The sequence below is a fragment of the Rhamphochromis longiceps genome, linkage group LG5 (genome assembly GCF_057381845.1).
Source record: "Rhamphochromis longiceps isolate RC_006_pf linkage group LG5, R_longiceps_female_GT1.1, whole genome shotgun sequence".
Lineage (NCBI taxonomy): Eukaryota > Metazoa > Chordata > Actinopteri > Cichliformes > Cichlidae > Rhamphochromis > Rhamphochromis longiceps.
In genome coordinates this window covers 2,280,544-2,297,179 of record NC_140561.1, presented here as the reverse complement: position 1 = coordinate 2,297,179, position 16,636 = coordinate 2,280,544, and the positions used below count along the sequence as shown (strand labels likewise).

Here is a 16,636-nt window from a genome sequence, read left to right as displayed (position 1 = left end):
ATAAAGTGTGTCACTCAGTAACTCAAAATAATAGATGAACTCAGGAGACTCAAACAGAAACTCACCTCAGCTGCCGCCCCATGTGGGAGTAAAGAAAGAGTTAGCGGTAGGTGAGTGCAGTCCTTATATAACGGGTGACAGGTGAGTGCAATTAAGGGCAAGCACCACACCCAATCAAAGGTGAGGAAAAGAAAAAAGGTGCAGCTGGTGAAGTGTGCTGAAAGGTGAGTCTTTACAACAGCCGCCCCCATATTTCTAGCGAGAAATATGTTTAACTGGTTAGAGTTGACCTTTGTCAGGAAGTGGGGCAGAGGAATCAGACACGCCACAGGTCTGATATAGGTTCTGTCCTGCACTAAGACTTCTACAGTTCTGATGCGCTCATCTGGGCTCTTTAGGAGTGTTACTTTTCTACGGGCCAGACAGTTCAGGAGGTCGACCCAGAGGTCGACCCAGAGGTCGACGACGCAGGCCAAACAGTTCAGGGGGCCGACCGTGGAGCCAGCGGTGGCGGCGAAGCAGGTCCAAATGCCGACCGAATGGGATGCAGCTGCAGGCACATAACTGCAAATCGTCAGGCAGTTCTGCAGGCACTGGGCACAATGTACGGGGCTTGGTAGAGACAGGACCAGGTGAGTTAGGACCAGGAAGTGCAGTGACCTCTGGCGGAATGGCAGCCACAGGCAGTGAGTCTGGTGATGGCGGCACTGCAGGCGACGACATAGAAACTGCTGATGGTAGAGTAGGAGGTAGCTGAACGGATTCAGAGCCATCAGCGGACACGAGGATGTGCTGGAATGGATCTCCTGAATCTGAACTGAAAGATGTGAACAAACACTGGGCATGCGTGGAACTGTCCTCGGGTTGTAAGTTTGTGATCGGACCTTGGAGTGTACATCCTAAGCGGGTTTTGACCGCTGCAGGAGATCCATATGGACCAGGTCTCACTGGAGCAGTAGTCGTGATAAGGTGAGTATGATTTGAGCCTTATTTTAAATTTTAACAGTGCACTAGAACAGTCACTAGGTCTATCAAGGTACAATGTCCTCACTACAGGACTAACTTCAGTTAGTTCAGGTCTCTGATTCACCTCACACAGGATCTGTAGATGTCATCCCATGCAGGTGACAAAGTCTTCTCTCAGATCACACTTTGCAGCCTGAAGAGTCCTAGCACAACGCCACCACCATGTGTTTCTCTTTATCCAGTTTATTTTCTCATCCTTTGTTTTGTGAATAAACTCAGGACACCTGCTAATGTGGTGTTCAGGTGAGCAGCAATATGCACATGTTGCCTTAGTCGTTATGATTGGTTTTCTTGGCTGTACAGTAGGGGTGGGCGGTGTAAACGGTATACGGTAGAAACGATATAAATTTGGCCAACGGTAGAGATTTTGATGGTGTCATCAAGCTGCACCTGTTTTAGTCGAAAGCATTGCAGCGGCTGCAAACATCATCTGCAAATTACAGTAATAGCGACAGTAATAGCAAAGCACTTTTGGAATATGGGAAAGCCAAAAACTGCGCTTTCTCCACTTCTGTACCATTGATTCATTCATGCTGAATTCTATCACAGCGGCTCTATTCCCATGTTGTTGCAGTATATTAATGACTAACCTCGTATTGTGGATGGATTGTCTCAGTTGTTCTCCTGACTGAAGTTTGGTCCGTTTATAGCACATGTGTCAAAGTCAAGGCCCGCAGGCCATATCCGGCCCGGCGTACATTTATATCCGGCCCGCGAGATGTATTATTATTGTTACGCATGGCCCGGCGATATGAGGCGCTAATAATATACAAACTACAGATCCCATAATGCAGCGCTGCAGCCTCCTTGCTGAACGCTAGGCTAACTGGGAACATTCCCCGTCAATCAAGTCAAACTTCTGTAATTGTGAAGCTCGCCGCTCACAATGGTGGAGAAAAAAGTTGACTCTGAAAGCAGAGCCTTTCAGCGCCAGTGGGAGACTGAATATATATTTACAGACATGCTGGTAAACCGTGTGTCTTAGTAGTGGAGCTAATGTGGCTGTAATTAAGGAATTTAATTTAAGACGGCACTACGAGACAAAACGTCAGGATAAGCTGAAAAACCCAAATGCAGAAACTACAGAAAGTAGAAGAGCTAAAGAAGAATCTGACATTTCAGCAGACGTTTGTCACCAGAGCAAAATCACAAAGTGAAGCTGTTGCGAAAGCAAGTTTTATCGTGGCAGAGGAGCCAAATCAGCCCGGTACCACTCTGAAGAGCTGCAGGATAAAGCTGTGCGACGTCTTGTGTCCAGACAAAACGCAGATTTTGGCAAATGTGAGCCTGAGCAGAAATACGATTGCTGATCGGGTTTGTGAGATGGCCACTGATTTAAGAACACAGCTGTGTGAAAGAAGCAAAAACTTCACTGCATACTCGGCTGTGGATGAAAGTACAGACATGATGGACATTGCACAGCTGACCATCTTCATCCGTGGAGTGGAAATATTGAACATTAAATCGAGGCACGGGACAACGACAGGAAAAGGCGTTTTTAAAAACGTTTGTCAAAGTGTTACCGACATGAAACTGCCCTGGGACAAACTTGTTGGACTTACAACAGATGGAGCGCCGGTGCTGTGCGGTGAAAAAAGCGGACTAGTCCGCAGGATGGGAGTAAAGATGCAGGAGGAGAAATGGCATGTATGATGCGGTGAAGGCGTTTCAAGTGAAGCTGTCACAAATGCACCAGTGCAACCTGCCTCACTTTCCCGGTTGCCAAGTAATGTTGAACCAAGTCAGCGCACTTTGCTGAACTGGAATAATATTCCTGTCTGTTTTTATTCATATTTATGTTTAAAAAACATTGTTTTAGTGTGTTCAATAAATGTTTATCTTGTTTGGCCCGCGACCTAAAGTCTGCCTTGAGTTTTAGCCCCCTGTGCAATTGAATTTGACACCCCTGATTTACAGCATCCTGCCATGCAATTGCATTTGTCCCTAACCACCTGAAACCCTCACGTTAACTTTTATCAAGTGGAAAAAAGTTGGTGTTCATCCAGGTGCCCTGATGAAGTGTGTGATTCGCCTCACCTGTTAGTGCTATCCTTATCCTCAGAATTGTTTTTAGTTTAAAAGAAGATTTTTGACGGATTTCAAAAATATGTTTTCTCTTGATTTTATATATTAGGGAATATCTACACTATTGAAGTCCTTCCTCTCTCAGCACTAACTGGACCTGCCACTCACCATGATGGACCACACCCTTTAGGCCATGGATTATGGGGTCAACGGCAGGATTGTCCCTTCCTCCCACCTAAGGAAGAAAAAACAAAGATATTTATTAATTGTGAAAAACAAATACTGAAAACACAAGCTTTGTAAATTATACATTTAAATGTTTATAAAATAATTTTGAAAAATAGTCTACAGTCAGTGTGAAGGTCTACAACATTAAATTCTGCTTCTGTTTCATAAATCCATGAAGGACAACAACAGTTTAACATTATTCAGTTTTACACATTTGTTTTTGCTAAATTTTGCTGTATTCTGTGTTTCTGCAGTGCACTTCTCACTAATTTTACCACAATGATGAACTCCGTTACAATATGGATTTTCGTTTATTTATTTAATTCACCCTATGGCAGCTGGGATAGGCTCTCTCCCCACGTCCCCAAATTGGATAAGTGAAAGAGGATGGATGGATGGATGAGTTCAATCTGAAACTGGTGCCTCCAAATGGTGTAGTGGTTAACAGATTTTGTTAGTAAATGAAAGATTCAATTCTAGCCATTGACAAAAAATCCCCCTCAGAAACTTTGAGCAAACAGGAGATGAGAGGAAAAAAACACAAGTGTGATTAGAAGAAACAAACAGCAGCATTTAACAACCTCTTTAAGGTCTTTTCTATCTGAACTCACACTATGGGATGTCAGGAATGTGTTTTTCATTGTCTTCAGTTAGAGCATCACTGTTGTAATGTGGACTGGAAATCAACAGAAGGCATAAAAGGCAGTGAAATAATAGCAAATAACTATTTTGTTCAGACTGAAATGTTTCAAGGACACAGGCCTAGTTTAACATTTGAAAAGTTTGCATTCAAATTCCCATAAGAGACATCTTGGAGAGCCTTACAAAAGGCGCCTGGAAAGAAGTGCTGTTAAATGGCAGAACACTATATTCCTTCAGTAAGTGAGCTCTGGGGGGACAGTGTCTGCCTGTCATTTAATCATTACCTATTATTAATCTCTGGCCCTTATCCACGTGTCTCTATCCCATCTTCATCCCCTCGGCCGGATCGGATGTGGCCTCCTGGAGAAGGGCTGGACATCTCAATTTGGAGTTGACCTTGGTTAGAGGCAGCAGGCTGGGGTATGCCTTTGGGGGTATCCCCTCGGCTGGCTGCCTGTAAGTTGGGGTTTTTCCCGGTGGATGACAGGGTTTGTTCCCTGCGCCTTTGGGTCAGGAAATGGGTCCTGACTGTCATCTCCACTTATCTAACTGGCCTTCTTGGAGTCCATGGGTGGAGTGCTTGAGAATGCTCCACCTGGGGGTTACTTTAAACGTCCATGTGTGCAACAACAGTGAGACCTATAGGGGAGTGATTAGGAGGAACGGCCTGGATCTGAATCCGAGCAATGTTCTGTGACTCCTGTGCAAACCACAGTGTGTCTATAACAAAAATCATGTTCAATTCTAAGAGCGTCAAAAAGTGCTCGTGGCACCAGGACACTAGGCTGCAGCCCAATCTTATCATCATGTGGCTGTATTTTCTGGTGTGGAAAATACATTATTAGACATTAGGGTTTTTATTGGTAACATGTTAATCTAGAAGCTATTGACCATGCATAATTCGGGGCCTTAGGAGAAACATTCTGCTCGGGTGAAAAGAGGTGCTGAGTTGTCAACTGATCACTACCTAGTAGTGAGTTTGATCACGTGGAGGGGGAGGATGCTCGACAGATGCCTGCCTGGCAGAGGCCCCAGTGAGTGAGATCTTCAACTCCCATTTCCAGCTGATCTTTGACATGGAGACTGGGGACTTAAGTCTGAATGGACCTCCATAGCTGAAGTTTGTGATAACCCCCAAACCAGATGATGGTCACCGGAGGCTGAGAAAGGGCTTGGTTAGCCTGTGGGACTTCAGAGGCAGCTGATAGCTACTGACGGGCCAGCATTATTTGCTCTAATTTCTAACTTTGGACCCCCCAGGCCTATCTTCAGATGATGTGTTCTGCTCATTGCAAGAACTAGAGAAAATAACCCAGAATGTTCCCAGGCACCTCTTTTATACTCATTTGCCCTTTGCTTCCCTCTCTCTCCTGTCTTCTCTGGACACCCAATAACATACAACCACTTTATACTAAGGCAAAGGTTACTTCATTAAAATCACTTCATCACGTTTTCTTCTTTTCTCTTATTCTTAACATAGAAAATTTGATTACATTTGAACATTCACGTATTAATATACCTGACTTCATGTTTTATTCATTTTATGAAATTTTACTTCAGTTAAGTTTTTCATCTGTTCATCCTTATGTGAACAACTATTATAGCATGATGTAGTTGCATAGGATTGTTTTCTTTTAGTTTTTCCCTTTACTAAATCCTATGGCAGTACAGTCTCTCTCTCAATCCAACCTCTCTCAACACCTGCCTTTCATAGCCAGCCTGTCTCCTACACCAAACAGAAAGACGAAGGACTAAGCAGGCAGAGATGGATCATTATCACCCCTCTGACCATCATCGTGGTTTATGGCCAGTGTACATTATGAAATACCCACCTCAGAACATATCAATGCAATGGTCTGATTCTCAACAACAGATACGCTGAACTCGTATACATTGAACTTTCTGGAATGAAAAAAAGCCTCTCAACACTGGCCCTTGGGTGACTAAACAAATCTGACCTTTGACATGCCTCACTGACCTGAGATCAGTGAGGGGTGCTACAGCGGCAGAAAAGTTCCTACAAAAACTTCAATAGTACTTACCCATACTAAGGGAACTGTTCCTTTTTTGTTACAGGAGGTGGAACGTCTTTGGGCTGGACAATTTACTTTCAATGCACAACCTCCCACTATTTAGGTTTCTAACATCTGTGTATGGTCAAAATGTAGAAACTTTTTTTTGATTTAAACCAGTAAATATGGAGATGCCCAGCTGGAGCCAGATGATTATGCTATGCTATTATCTAGCATGTACTATACCTCTTCCTCCAACTCTGCTCAATGAGATGCATTTGTGATGAGATATCACAAAATGAAACCAACTGGTTGTGCTTAAACTCATCCAGCTGTTCAAGAGCTTCAGACTTTGGCTTGGATTTTAAAGCCTCAGTTATTCAACATGCCTGTAAACCACCCTAATTTCTTGGTCCTTTGCCCTCCCCCTCAACTGCTTCCACCAAATAAGAAACATTTGTATTTACATAAAGCGCAGGTTTTGTCTCTTAAACCATCAGGGAGACAGGCCAGGATGGCACACAGGCATGATGAGTAGAGGAAGTGGAGGAAGCCAGAATATGGAAAAATCCCACAAAAACACAGGTAGAGTACTCTGAATAACAAATAGCTTGACACATCAAAGTCAAAAAGTACTGACTACCAGACTTAAAGGTAACCGGTAGACCAAAATAGGACATAATTAAATACTCAAAGGGCTGATCTAAAACTAGGATTGGGCACGGCAGAAGAGAACTTTTGTACTGCGTTGGCTTGCCTTTCAACCTCTGAGTAGAGGCGGAAATGAGGTTGCAAATACAAGCGGCAGAAATGAGTTGGTGAGGAGTTCAGTCATTTAAGAGGGACTCAGAGTAGAGATGCCACTCCTCTACGTCAAAAGGTGCAATTTAAGGTGTTTGGGGCATCTGATTAGGATGCTTCCTAGCTACCTCCTGGGTGACACGCTGCAAAAGATCTCTCAGCTGGCCAGGGAACACCTTTGGGGCATCTTTTCCAAGGTCTTGTCTGTTGTGGTAGAACCCAGCCTCTATTGATCCTGTGCTTGGAACCTGTTCCTATTACCATGATCTAATCATGGCAGAGCAGTCCATCTATGTCCAGTCATTAGAAGAATTTATCGATATCAGCCACTTCTTCTATCTACTACTGGTATATGCCATACATGGCTCTGTCCTTACATGATGGTTCCTTTTCTTTGTTTCTATACAGAGCTGCTTATGGAGGCACCAGCATCAGGTGGCTGCTCTCCCCCAATCCCTCAATCTAAACTGTCCCTGATGCTCAGTACCTACACTTTCTCTTTACAAATTCTATTGGGGTTCAGTTATTCCTGAGCACAACCAAACCATGATAGCTAATTTAAACAAATGTATCATCATCTTGATTGTGGCTTTTATACAAAAACATGTTAAAGATGTTGTACATCACCTGCTTCACAAACCACCAGCAGAACTCATCCCCCTAATTCCACTAATACTTTTTTTTTTCATTAACCTGTACAACTTCAATATGTGTGCAGCCCGTGAAAAGAAATGGCAAACAATTAATTGTAAGGCAACGTGAGACAGCCTCAAACTTACCCAAAAAACATGAATTGTGTAGTTATTTCAAACAACTGAACAAGTTAAGAACTGGAACTACAATAAACACCTGGTGAGAGAAACAGGCTATATGAATGGGAAAGTGGATAAAGAGAATTCAAAGCTACCATAAAGACACAGTGAGACTATGGCAGACAGACTCATTTAGGACAAGAAAAAAAGAAAGGAGGACAGTGGGAATTAGAGTTTTATTATTAATTCTTGTCTCTGAAGGCCCACAGGCTCGTCCCCTTAAATCCTCAGCCACAGTGCTTTCCTTTACAATGTCCTACTCCCAATTTCTCTTTCCATCCACTTCTCCCTTTTCAAATTATGTACCTCTCTCTCTCTCTCTCTCTCTCTCTCTCTCTCTCTCTCTCTTCATTCATCCCTAAAGCTCCCTTTTTCTCTCCAGGGACAGGCTGATGCAGTGACAAATTAGAGGAAAAAAAAGAAACCACAGTAGAATGTGAGATGTCCTCATATTTTTTTCCCTATAAAAAGTCTCTCTCTTTCTACAGTGATTCCTCTCACGGTAATCCATCCAAGTTTATCTATTTTGAAAGTTGGTGACCTTCACAGAAGTAACATTTTAGTGGCTTATGTGACATGTACATAGTGGCACAGATATACTTCTGTTTTACATACTGCTTCTGTTTTACGTACTATTCTAGCTCTAAAGCTCTTAAACAATTTAAAATTGATATGGATTTAATGAGTTCAAGTCTCATGTAAATATTGGAATTATAATTCCAATATCAGCTAATAAAATGCACTTTTTAAAAATGTTTAAAGTAAACTTGTTTATTCTTTCATTGAAGAACAATTTTAGCAGTTTAGATTATATTTTGTACTGAATCTGGATGGCTGCTCAGATAACTGTTGGCTTTGGTGAATTATCTTTCAAGAATTTAGGAGTATAACTAATTCTTGTGATTCAATATTACGGCTCATGGTTTTTACCTGCAGTGCATTTTTCTAATCAAATTTTACCCCTCCGCAAATTGCTACCTTATCGTGGTGGAGGGATTTGTGTATCCCAGCGTTCCCAGGGGCTATGTTGTCTAGGGGCTTTTGCCCCCTGGTAGAGTCTCCCATAGCAAATTGGTCCTGGGTGAGAGACCAGACAAAGAGTGATTCAGAAACCCCCTATGAGAAGACCACAGAGGGAACAGTTCACCCTGCCCGGGATAGAGTTACCGAGACCCCTACCTGGAGTCAGGCCTGGGGAGGGTGCCCGAGGGCAAGTGTCTGGTGGCCGGGTCCCGGCCGGACACAGCCCAAAAAAGGGACATGGGCCCATCTTCCTGCAGTCAGGAGGCACTGTAGGGTTCGGGTGCATTGTGAGCCGGGTGGCGGCCGGAGGTCCCCGGCTACCAAGACTGGCAATTGGGACTTGGAATGTCACCTCTCTGGTGAGGAAGGAGCCTGAATTAGTGCGTGTGGATGAGAGGTACCGGTTAGATATAGTCGGGCTCACCTCAACGCACGGCTCGGGCTCTGAAACCAGTCTCCTGGAAAGGGGGTGGACTCTGTCTCGTCTAGAGTTGCTCCTGGTGAGAGGCGGCAGGCTGGGGTGGGTATCCTGGTATCCCCTCGGCTTGCTGCCTGTATATTGGGGTTTCTCCCAGTGGATGAAAGGGTTTGCTCCCTGTGCCTCCGCGTTTGGGAACAGGTCCTGACCGTCATCTCCACTTATGCTCCGATGCACTTATGCAACCTGTTGGGTGATGGGCTCTGTCAGGGCTGCTCTTTGTCACCGATCCTGTTCATAATTTTTATGGACATAATTTCTATGCGTAGCTAAGTCGCGGAAGGCTTTCACTTGGGTGGTCTCAGAATCTCATCTCTGCTTTTTGAGGATGATGGTTCTGTTGTCTTCATCGGGTGATGGCCTCCAGCTCGCCTTGAAATGGTTTGCAGCCTAGTGTGAAGCGATGGGAATGAGAATCAGCACCTCCAAATCTGAGGCCATGGTCCTCAGCCAGAAAAGGGTTGAGTGCTCAGGGACGAGTTCTTGCCCCAAGTGGAGGAGTTTAAGTATCTCGGGGTCTTGTTCATGAGTGACGGGAGAAGGGAGTGGGAGATTGACAGACAGATTGGTGGTGCAGCTGCAGTGCTGTGGATACTGTACCGGTCTGTTTTGGTGAAGAGAGCTGGGTGTAAAAGCGAAGCCCTCAATTTACAGGTCAATCTTCGTTCCTACACTCACCTATGGCCAAAAGCTGTGGGTAGTGACCAAAAACGAACAACGAGATTGCAGATACAAACGGCGGAAATGGGCTTCCTCCGAAGGGTGGTGGCCTCTCCCTTAGAGACAGGGTGAGAAGTTCGGTCATCCAGGAGGGGCTCAGAGTAGAGTTGCTGCTCCTTCACATCGAAAGGAGCCAGTTGAGGTGGTTTGGTCATCTGACAAAGAAGCCTCCTGGGTGCCTCCTGGCTGCCTCCTGGGTGAGGTGTTCCTGGTATGTCCTACCGGGCCTTGAGATTCAGTATATCTCTCAGCTGGCCTGGGAATGCCTTGGTGTTCCCCGGACAAGCTGGAGGAGGTGGCTGGGGAGAGGAAGGTCTGGGCTTCTCTGCTTAGGCTTTTTGATTGCACTCCAGTCATTACGGTTCACAACATATGACCACACATGTAGTGTGTTACTCAGAGGCTTGTCAGAGTCGGACGATGCCCCGACCGGTCGACCTGTGTGTGTGTGTTTGTCCTCTTCTCTCTCTCGCACCTCTGCGAGTGTTACGCGGTCGCGTAGCAACGAGAGACCTCTGACCCGGAAGTGCTGCCACTCTCAGCTGCCTCACCTGCGACCGATTCCTCGCCAGCTGCTGCCAATTATCCACCACCGTGGCAGGACTATTTAATGGTGTGGCTGAGTGACAGACAGCGCTGGAGTATTGCACCAAGCCTGGTAGTGACTCAAGCTCAGAGAGTGTTAAAGAGAGTGTTCGCGCGCTGGGGGCGGCTAATCGTGTCTGTTTTGCCTTTTTCCCAGGAAGCGAACGAGACGGAGAGACGGAAGGGGAGACTTCACTGAATTCCAGGAGATTTGTGGACACACGAGGGGAGAAGAGGAGAGGAGCACTGAAGGGACTTGCACTGTGGATAACTGTGGATTGGTTTTGGCTTCACTGTAAATAAAGACACTGTTCAACTTAAACAAGAGGTCCGCGTTTGGGTTCGCTAACTCACCATCCTTAACAGAATACTCCAGCCATCAACATGGATCCAGCGGACACTGTCCCGGTTCTGCGGGAACTCTCGATTCAAGGTGAGATGTTGGACGCCATGAAAAAATTATGAAACACGTTGTTGATGAACAAACTGAGTTGCGGCAGCTGGTCGCTGAATTAAAAGAAATTTTGCTAACTCCACCTGGGGCCGCAGCTAATGTTCTGCCGCCCGGACCGTCTCTTAGCACAGCTGCTGCTTCTCCTCTGCTGATAAATGCCCAGAGTCGGGAAAAGAGGCTGCCCATCAGTAGCCGTGGGGATATTGACGGGTGTCACCGCAAACATCTTTCCCCACCAAGTTAATTTTCAAGTTAATTGATGAAGCCCTGGCCCAGAAGTTGGGTATAACTGTTGAACCCTTACCAGAGGTCCTCCAGGTGGCGGCTCTTAATGGTGCCCCCTTAGCTAGCATCACCCATCGCACTACAGATCTAACTCTCTCTCTCTCCAGCAACCACATTGAACAAATCAGCCTGTTCCTGTTCAAGGCTCCTCACACTCCGCTAGTTTTAGGTTACTCCTGGCTCAAACACCATAACCCGCAGATCGATTGGAGGAAGGGCAGGATAACTGGGTGGAGATCGGAAGGGCAGGATAACTGGGTGGAGATCTCAGTGTCATGAACAGTGCTTACGTTCTGCTACAGCTAGCCAGACGCACACAAGTCAGTCGTCACCAGATGCTTCACCCGATTTGACTACAGTTCCGGCTGAATATCACGACCTAGCCCAAGTGTTCAGTAAGGAAAAGGCCAAGTCTCTCTTCCCCCCCCCATCGTCCATACAATTGTGGGATAGACTTGCTTCCTGGCGCTCCCTTGCCCACTAGCCGTCTGTACAGTATCTTGAAACCAGAGCATGAGGCAATGGTGAGCTACATAACAGATTCACTGGCGACCGGGATAATCTGGCCGTCCACCTCTCCCCTTGGGGCAGGTTTCTTCTTCGTTGAGAAGAAAGACAAGACACTCCACCCCTGCATTGACTTCCGAGGTTTAAACAAGATAACAGTTAAGAACAAATACCCGCTTCCTTTACTCACCTCTGCTTTTGAACTCCTTCAGGGAGCAACCATCTTCTCAAAACTTGATCTCCGCAATGCTTATCATCTGATTCGGATCCGCCAGGGGGATGAGTGGAAGACGGCGTTTAACAGACACCTTGGGCACTTTGAGTATTTGGTGATGCCATTCGGGCTCACAAATGATCCAGCTGTTTTTCAGGCCATGATAAATTATGTTTTACCAGACCTCATTTATCACTGCGTTTTCGTTTATCTAGACGACATCCTCGTGTTTTCCCAGTGAAAGTAAAGGAGGTGGTGGAATGGCCCGAACCCAAGAACCGTAAGCAGCTGCAAAAGTTTCTGGGATTTGCCAACTTCTATCGACGGTTTATTCGCAATTTCAGTCAAGTCGCCTTGCCCCTCACCAAACTAACCTCTCCTAAGCAGTCATTCCAGTGGTCTCCCGGCGCTGAACAAGCTTTTGAGAAACTCAGACACCTTTTTTCCTCAGCTCCGGTGATGGTGCAGGCGGACCTCAGTCAACCCTTTTTGGTGGAGGTGGATGCTTCGGACGCAGGCGTGTGGGCAATCCTATCCCAACAGGTAAACGGAGAGTTACACCCATGTGCCTTTTTCTCTCAACGTTTATCTCCTGCAGAGAGCAATTATAACGTTGGAGACCGGGAGCTCCTCGCCATAAAACTGGCCCTCGAAGAGTGGCAGCATTGGCTCGTCAGTGGTAATTTGGACAGACCACAAGAACTTAGCCTATCTCCAAGAAGCCAAGAGACTGAACGCCCGGCAGGCCAGGTGGGCTCTATTTTTCACACGGTTTAACTTAACAATCTCTTACAGACCCAGCTCCCGCAATCTCAAAGTGGATGCGTTATCACATCAATTCACCCTGGATCTTGACCCTGAAGAGAAGGAGAAACCCATTCTGCCCTCCTCGTGCTTTGTGGGGGCTCTGACCTGGGAGATAGAGAGGATCATCAAGGAAGCTCAGCTGTCAGAACCTGATCCAGGGACAGGTCCAGAGGGGAGGATGTTTGTTCCCACGGCAGTCCGAAGTAAGGTCCTTCACTGGGCCCATACAGCCGAGTTCGCCTGCCACCCAGGTAAAAACCGCACTACTGCCTTTCTGCAACATTTGTTTTGGTGGCCAACTTCAGGGAAGGACGCTCAGGAGTACGTGGCGGCTTGCCCTGTTTGTGCCCGTAACAAGGCCCCCAGTTCACCTCCTGCCTCCTTCGTCCATTGCCTGTACCCAGACGCCCGTGGTCTCATATCACAATGGACTTCATCACTGGTCTCCCACCCTCTGGTAACACGGTCATCCTGACCATCATCGATCGCTTCTCTAAGGCTGTTCATTTCATCGCTCTGCCTAAACTCCCTTCAGCCCTGAAAGCTGCCAAGATTATGACACAGCAGGTGTTCCGTCTCCACGATGTTCCCCAAGATATAGTGTCCGATCGGGGTCCCCAGTTCACGTCCCGGGTATGGAAGGAGTTTTGTAAGGAACTGGGGGTCAGCTTATCTTCCGGCTTCCACCCTCAAATTAACGGGCAAACGGAACGAGCTAATCAAGAACTCGAAGCGATGCTACGTTGTGTAGTCTCTTCCAACCAATCGTCATGGAGCAATCAACTGGCTTGGATTGAATATGCCCATAATGCTAGCACGTCGGCAGCCACTGGAGTTTCCCCATTTGCAGCCTCCCTGGGGTACCAGCCCCTGCTTCTCTCTGTGTCAGAAGGGGAATTGACGGTTCCTTTGGTTAAGCACCACATGCGGCACTGCCGACAGGTATTGTGTGCCACCCGAACTGCCCTTTTGAGGACCGCCGAGCAGAACAAGAGAACACCGCCGCGTTCTGGCCCTCGCATACCGGGTCGGGCAACAGGTATGGCTTTCTGCAAAACATGTTTTCTGCAAAAAAAGAGCAGTCGAAAGCAATTTTTGGTGTGCATGATGTAAACAATTTCGTCATGTGCTTTTTGGGGTTAAAGGAAGATGTGGACAAATAAGATGATTTGTTGTTGTGTAACTTGGGCAATCAGCAATGAGCTCCCAGCAACCCTTGCTGTTGACCTTGACATGACTTTCCGCAGTTGCCATTGCGTTCATGCTCATACAATGCCATGTGCTTGGCAAACTGATGTTACCGAAGCTGAATTGCTGGAACTTGCAAGCGACTCTGCTGCAGTGGTCGGTTCTTTAGAATTTTACCCTGTTCTTTGGTCAGGTTTTTTTTTATCTGGTAAAAGGATAACTCGACAGACGAACCCAGTCTGAAGCAAAACTCCATTGAACAGTAGCGATTCCACAGTTCCAGTTAACTGGATGGCGAGCCAACCCAAGAGTGGTTAAGATTGCTGAGGTTGTATTGAAGCCAGAGTTTCATTTCCATTGTGTGTTGGAACAGGTACCTGCAGGACTTCAAACGTTCCTTCTTCACCAGAGTGTGGTAGGACAAACAGTTAAACAAACATAGAATGGGCCCTGATGATCCATCAGTTATCAGACATTCATTCAAACATTTGACTCAGAGAAAAGCTGTATGCCATCCATCCATCCATTTTCTTCCGCTTATCTGGGGGCAGGGGCGCGGGGGCAGCAGCCCAAGCAGAGAAGCCCCTGACCTCCCTCTCCCCAGCCACCTCCTCCAGCTTATCCGGGGGAACACCAAGGCGTTCCCAGGCCAGCTGAGAGATATAATCTCTCCAGCGTGTCTTGGGTCTGGCCCCACTTTAATTTATTTTTGGGGAGATATTTTGTATTTTATTTTATTGTATTAAGTACATTTATTTGCAGCTGCGGTGTGTCAAATATATAATTTTATCCACTGTTTATCCTGGTGTGGTCCTTCATTATTGATGTTTATACCTCTTAGATTATCTGATACTGGCCTAGTGAGAGTTTGGTCATTCTTGCTTAAAAACTGTAAGTAGGGTTACAATTTTGTATCAATTGCTTTTGCTGAAAATGAATTACAGTTGTCCAGGCTAGAAGTAATTAACACATGAAATAGTTTCGCAAGACAAGATGTCTCTAATTTTGGAGCTATTGCTCAAATGCAAGAAACCAGTTTGCATATTAAACATATATTTTTATTCTCTTCAATGACTTGAAGAATCTTGAAGAATCTTCAAGTCATTTTTTGACCAGAATATCCTTCAATGTTACTTGAGGCCAAGGTAATGCCATCTAGAGTACACATCTAGTTAAACACCATATTTAAGGACACGGTTTAGCACACTGGGATGAGCAGGCGACCATATGCCGCATGGCTGAGATGCTTTCCCTCTCTCTCTCCCCCTGCTTTCCTATCACTCTTTAATGTACCCTTTGAAATAAAGCTGTAAAAAGGCCAAAAAACACACCATATTTAAAGGATTTTTAGGGTCGCGTACGTAACCTCAGTTTTATCTGAAATGCAGTTTATCTAATTCATGTGTGTCAATAAAATAAACAGCAGGTGTAAAGGTCTTGCTTGATGGATAGATAAAGTTGGGTATCCACTGCGCAGCAGTGAAAATGTATTATGTACCTTCTGATACTACTGCCTAAGATAAGCATGTATAATGCAAGGGTGTGCGTGAAGAATGTCAAGAACTCATCCCTGACTCGAAGTGGATACTCCACCCTTTTCTGACTGAGAACCATGGCCTCAGATTTGGAGATGCTGATCCTCATTCCCGCCGCTTAATTCCAGTGCGACCTGGAGGCCATCAACCGATGAAGCCAACAGAACCATCATCTTCGAAAAGCAGAGATGACATTCTGAGACCACCCAAGTGAAAGCCTTCCATCACTTGGCTTTGCCTAGAAATTCGCCTAGAGATTCTGTTCATAAAAATTATGAACAGAATCAGTGACAAAAGGGCAACCCTGGCAGAGCCCATCACCCACCAAGAACGAGTTTGATTTATTGCCGGCTATGCGAACCAAGCTCTTGCAATGGTTGTATAGGGATCAAATGGTGTAGCAATGGGCCAGACACCCCATACTCCCGCAACACCTCCCACAGGACACTCCGAGGGACACGGTCGAATGCCTTCTTCAAGTCCACAAAACGCATGTAGACTGGTTGGGCAAACTCCAATCCACCCTCATGTATCCTGAAGAGGATAAAGAGCTGGTCCAGTGTTCCGTGACAAGGGCGAAAACTGCATTGTTTCTCCTGTATCTGAGATTCCACTAATGGACGGACTCTCCTTTCCAGCACTCTGGCATAGACCTTCCCAGGGAGGCTGTGATACCCCTGGAACACACCCTCCGGTCCATCTTCTTAAAGATGGGGACCACCACCCCGGTCTGCCAGTCCAGGGGTACCGCCCCTGATGTCCATGCAACATTGTAGAGACGTGTCAGCCAGGACAGCCCTACAACATCCAGAGCCCTCAGGAATCCAGGGCGGACCTCATCCACCACAGGGGCTCTGCCACTAAGGAGTTGATTAACTGCCTCAGTGACCTCACACCTGGAAATTGGCGGGTCATCCAACTCTGCTTCTTCTACATTCCAGTGTGTGAATGTGTGTGTGAATGGGTGGATGACTGGATATGTAAAGCGCTTTGGGGTCCTTAGGGACTAGTAAGGCGCTATATAAATAGAGGCCATTTACCATTTACCATTCTATGGAAGACGTGTCAGTGGGATTAAGGAGGTCCTCGAAGTATTCCTTCCACCGCCCAACAATTTTCTCAGTTGAAGTCAGCAGTGCTCCACCCGCACTATACACAGTACAGGTTGAGCACCACTTTCCCCTCCTGAGTCGCCTGAAGGTTTGCCAGAATCTCTTCTTCAGCGTGGTGGCTCCCTTCACCTCTGGTGTCCATCATTTGGTTCGGGGGTTTACTACCATGACAGGCAACAACC

At 46.2% G+C, this 16,636-nt stretch overlaps 1 protein-coding gene across 1 annotated transcript in view; it reads right to left on the bottom strand.

The window, feature by feature from the left end:
* The window catches only part of LOC146669036 (receptor-type tyrosine-protein phosphatase gamma-like), a 368,084-nt gene that overhangs the window by 75,339 nt on the left and 276,109 nt on the right, over positions 1-16,636 (bottom strand). The window contains exon 6 of the mRNA XM_085405467.1: positions 3,220-3,286. Within this exon, the coding sequence (XP_085261593.1) occupies positions 3,220-3,286 (67 nt within the window). The remainder of the gene's footprint in view (positions 1-3,219; positions 3,287-16,636) is intronic.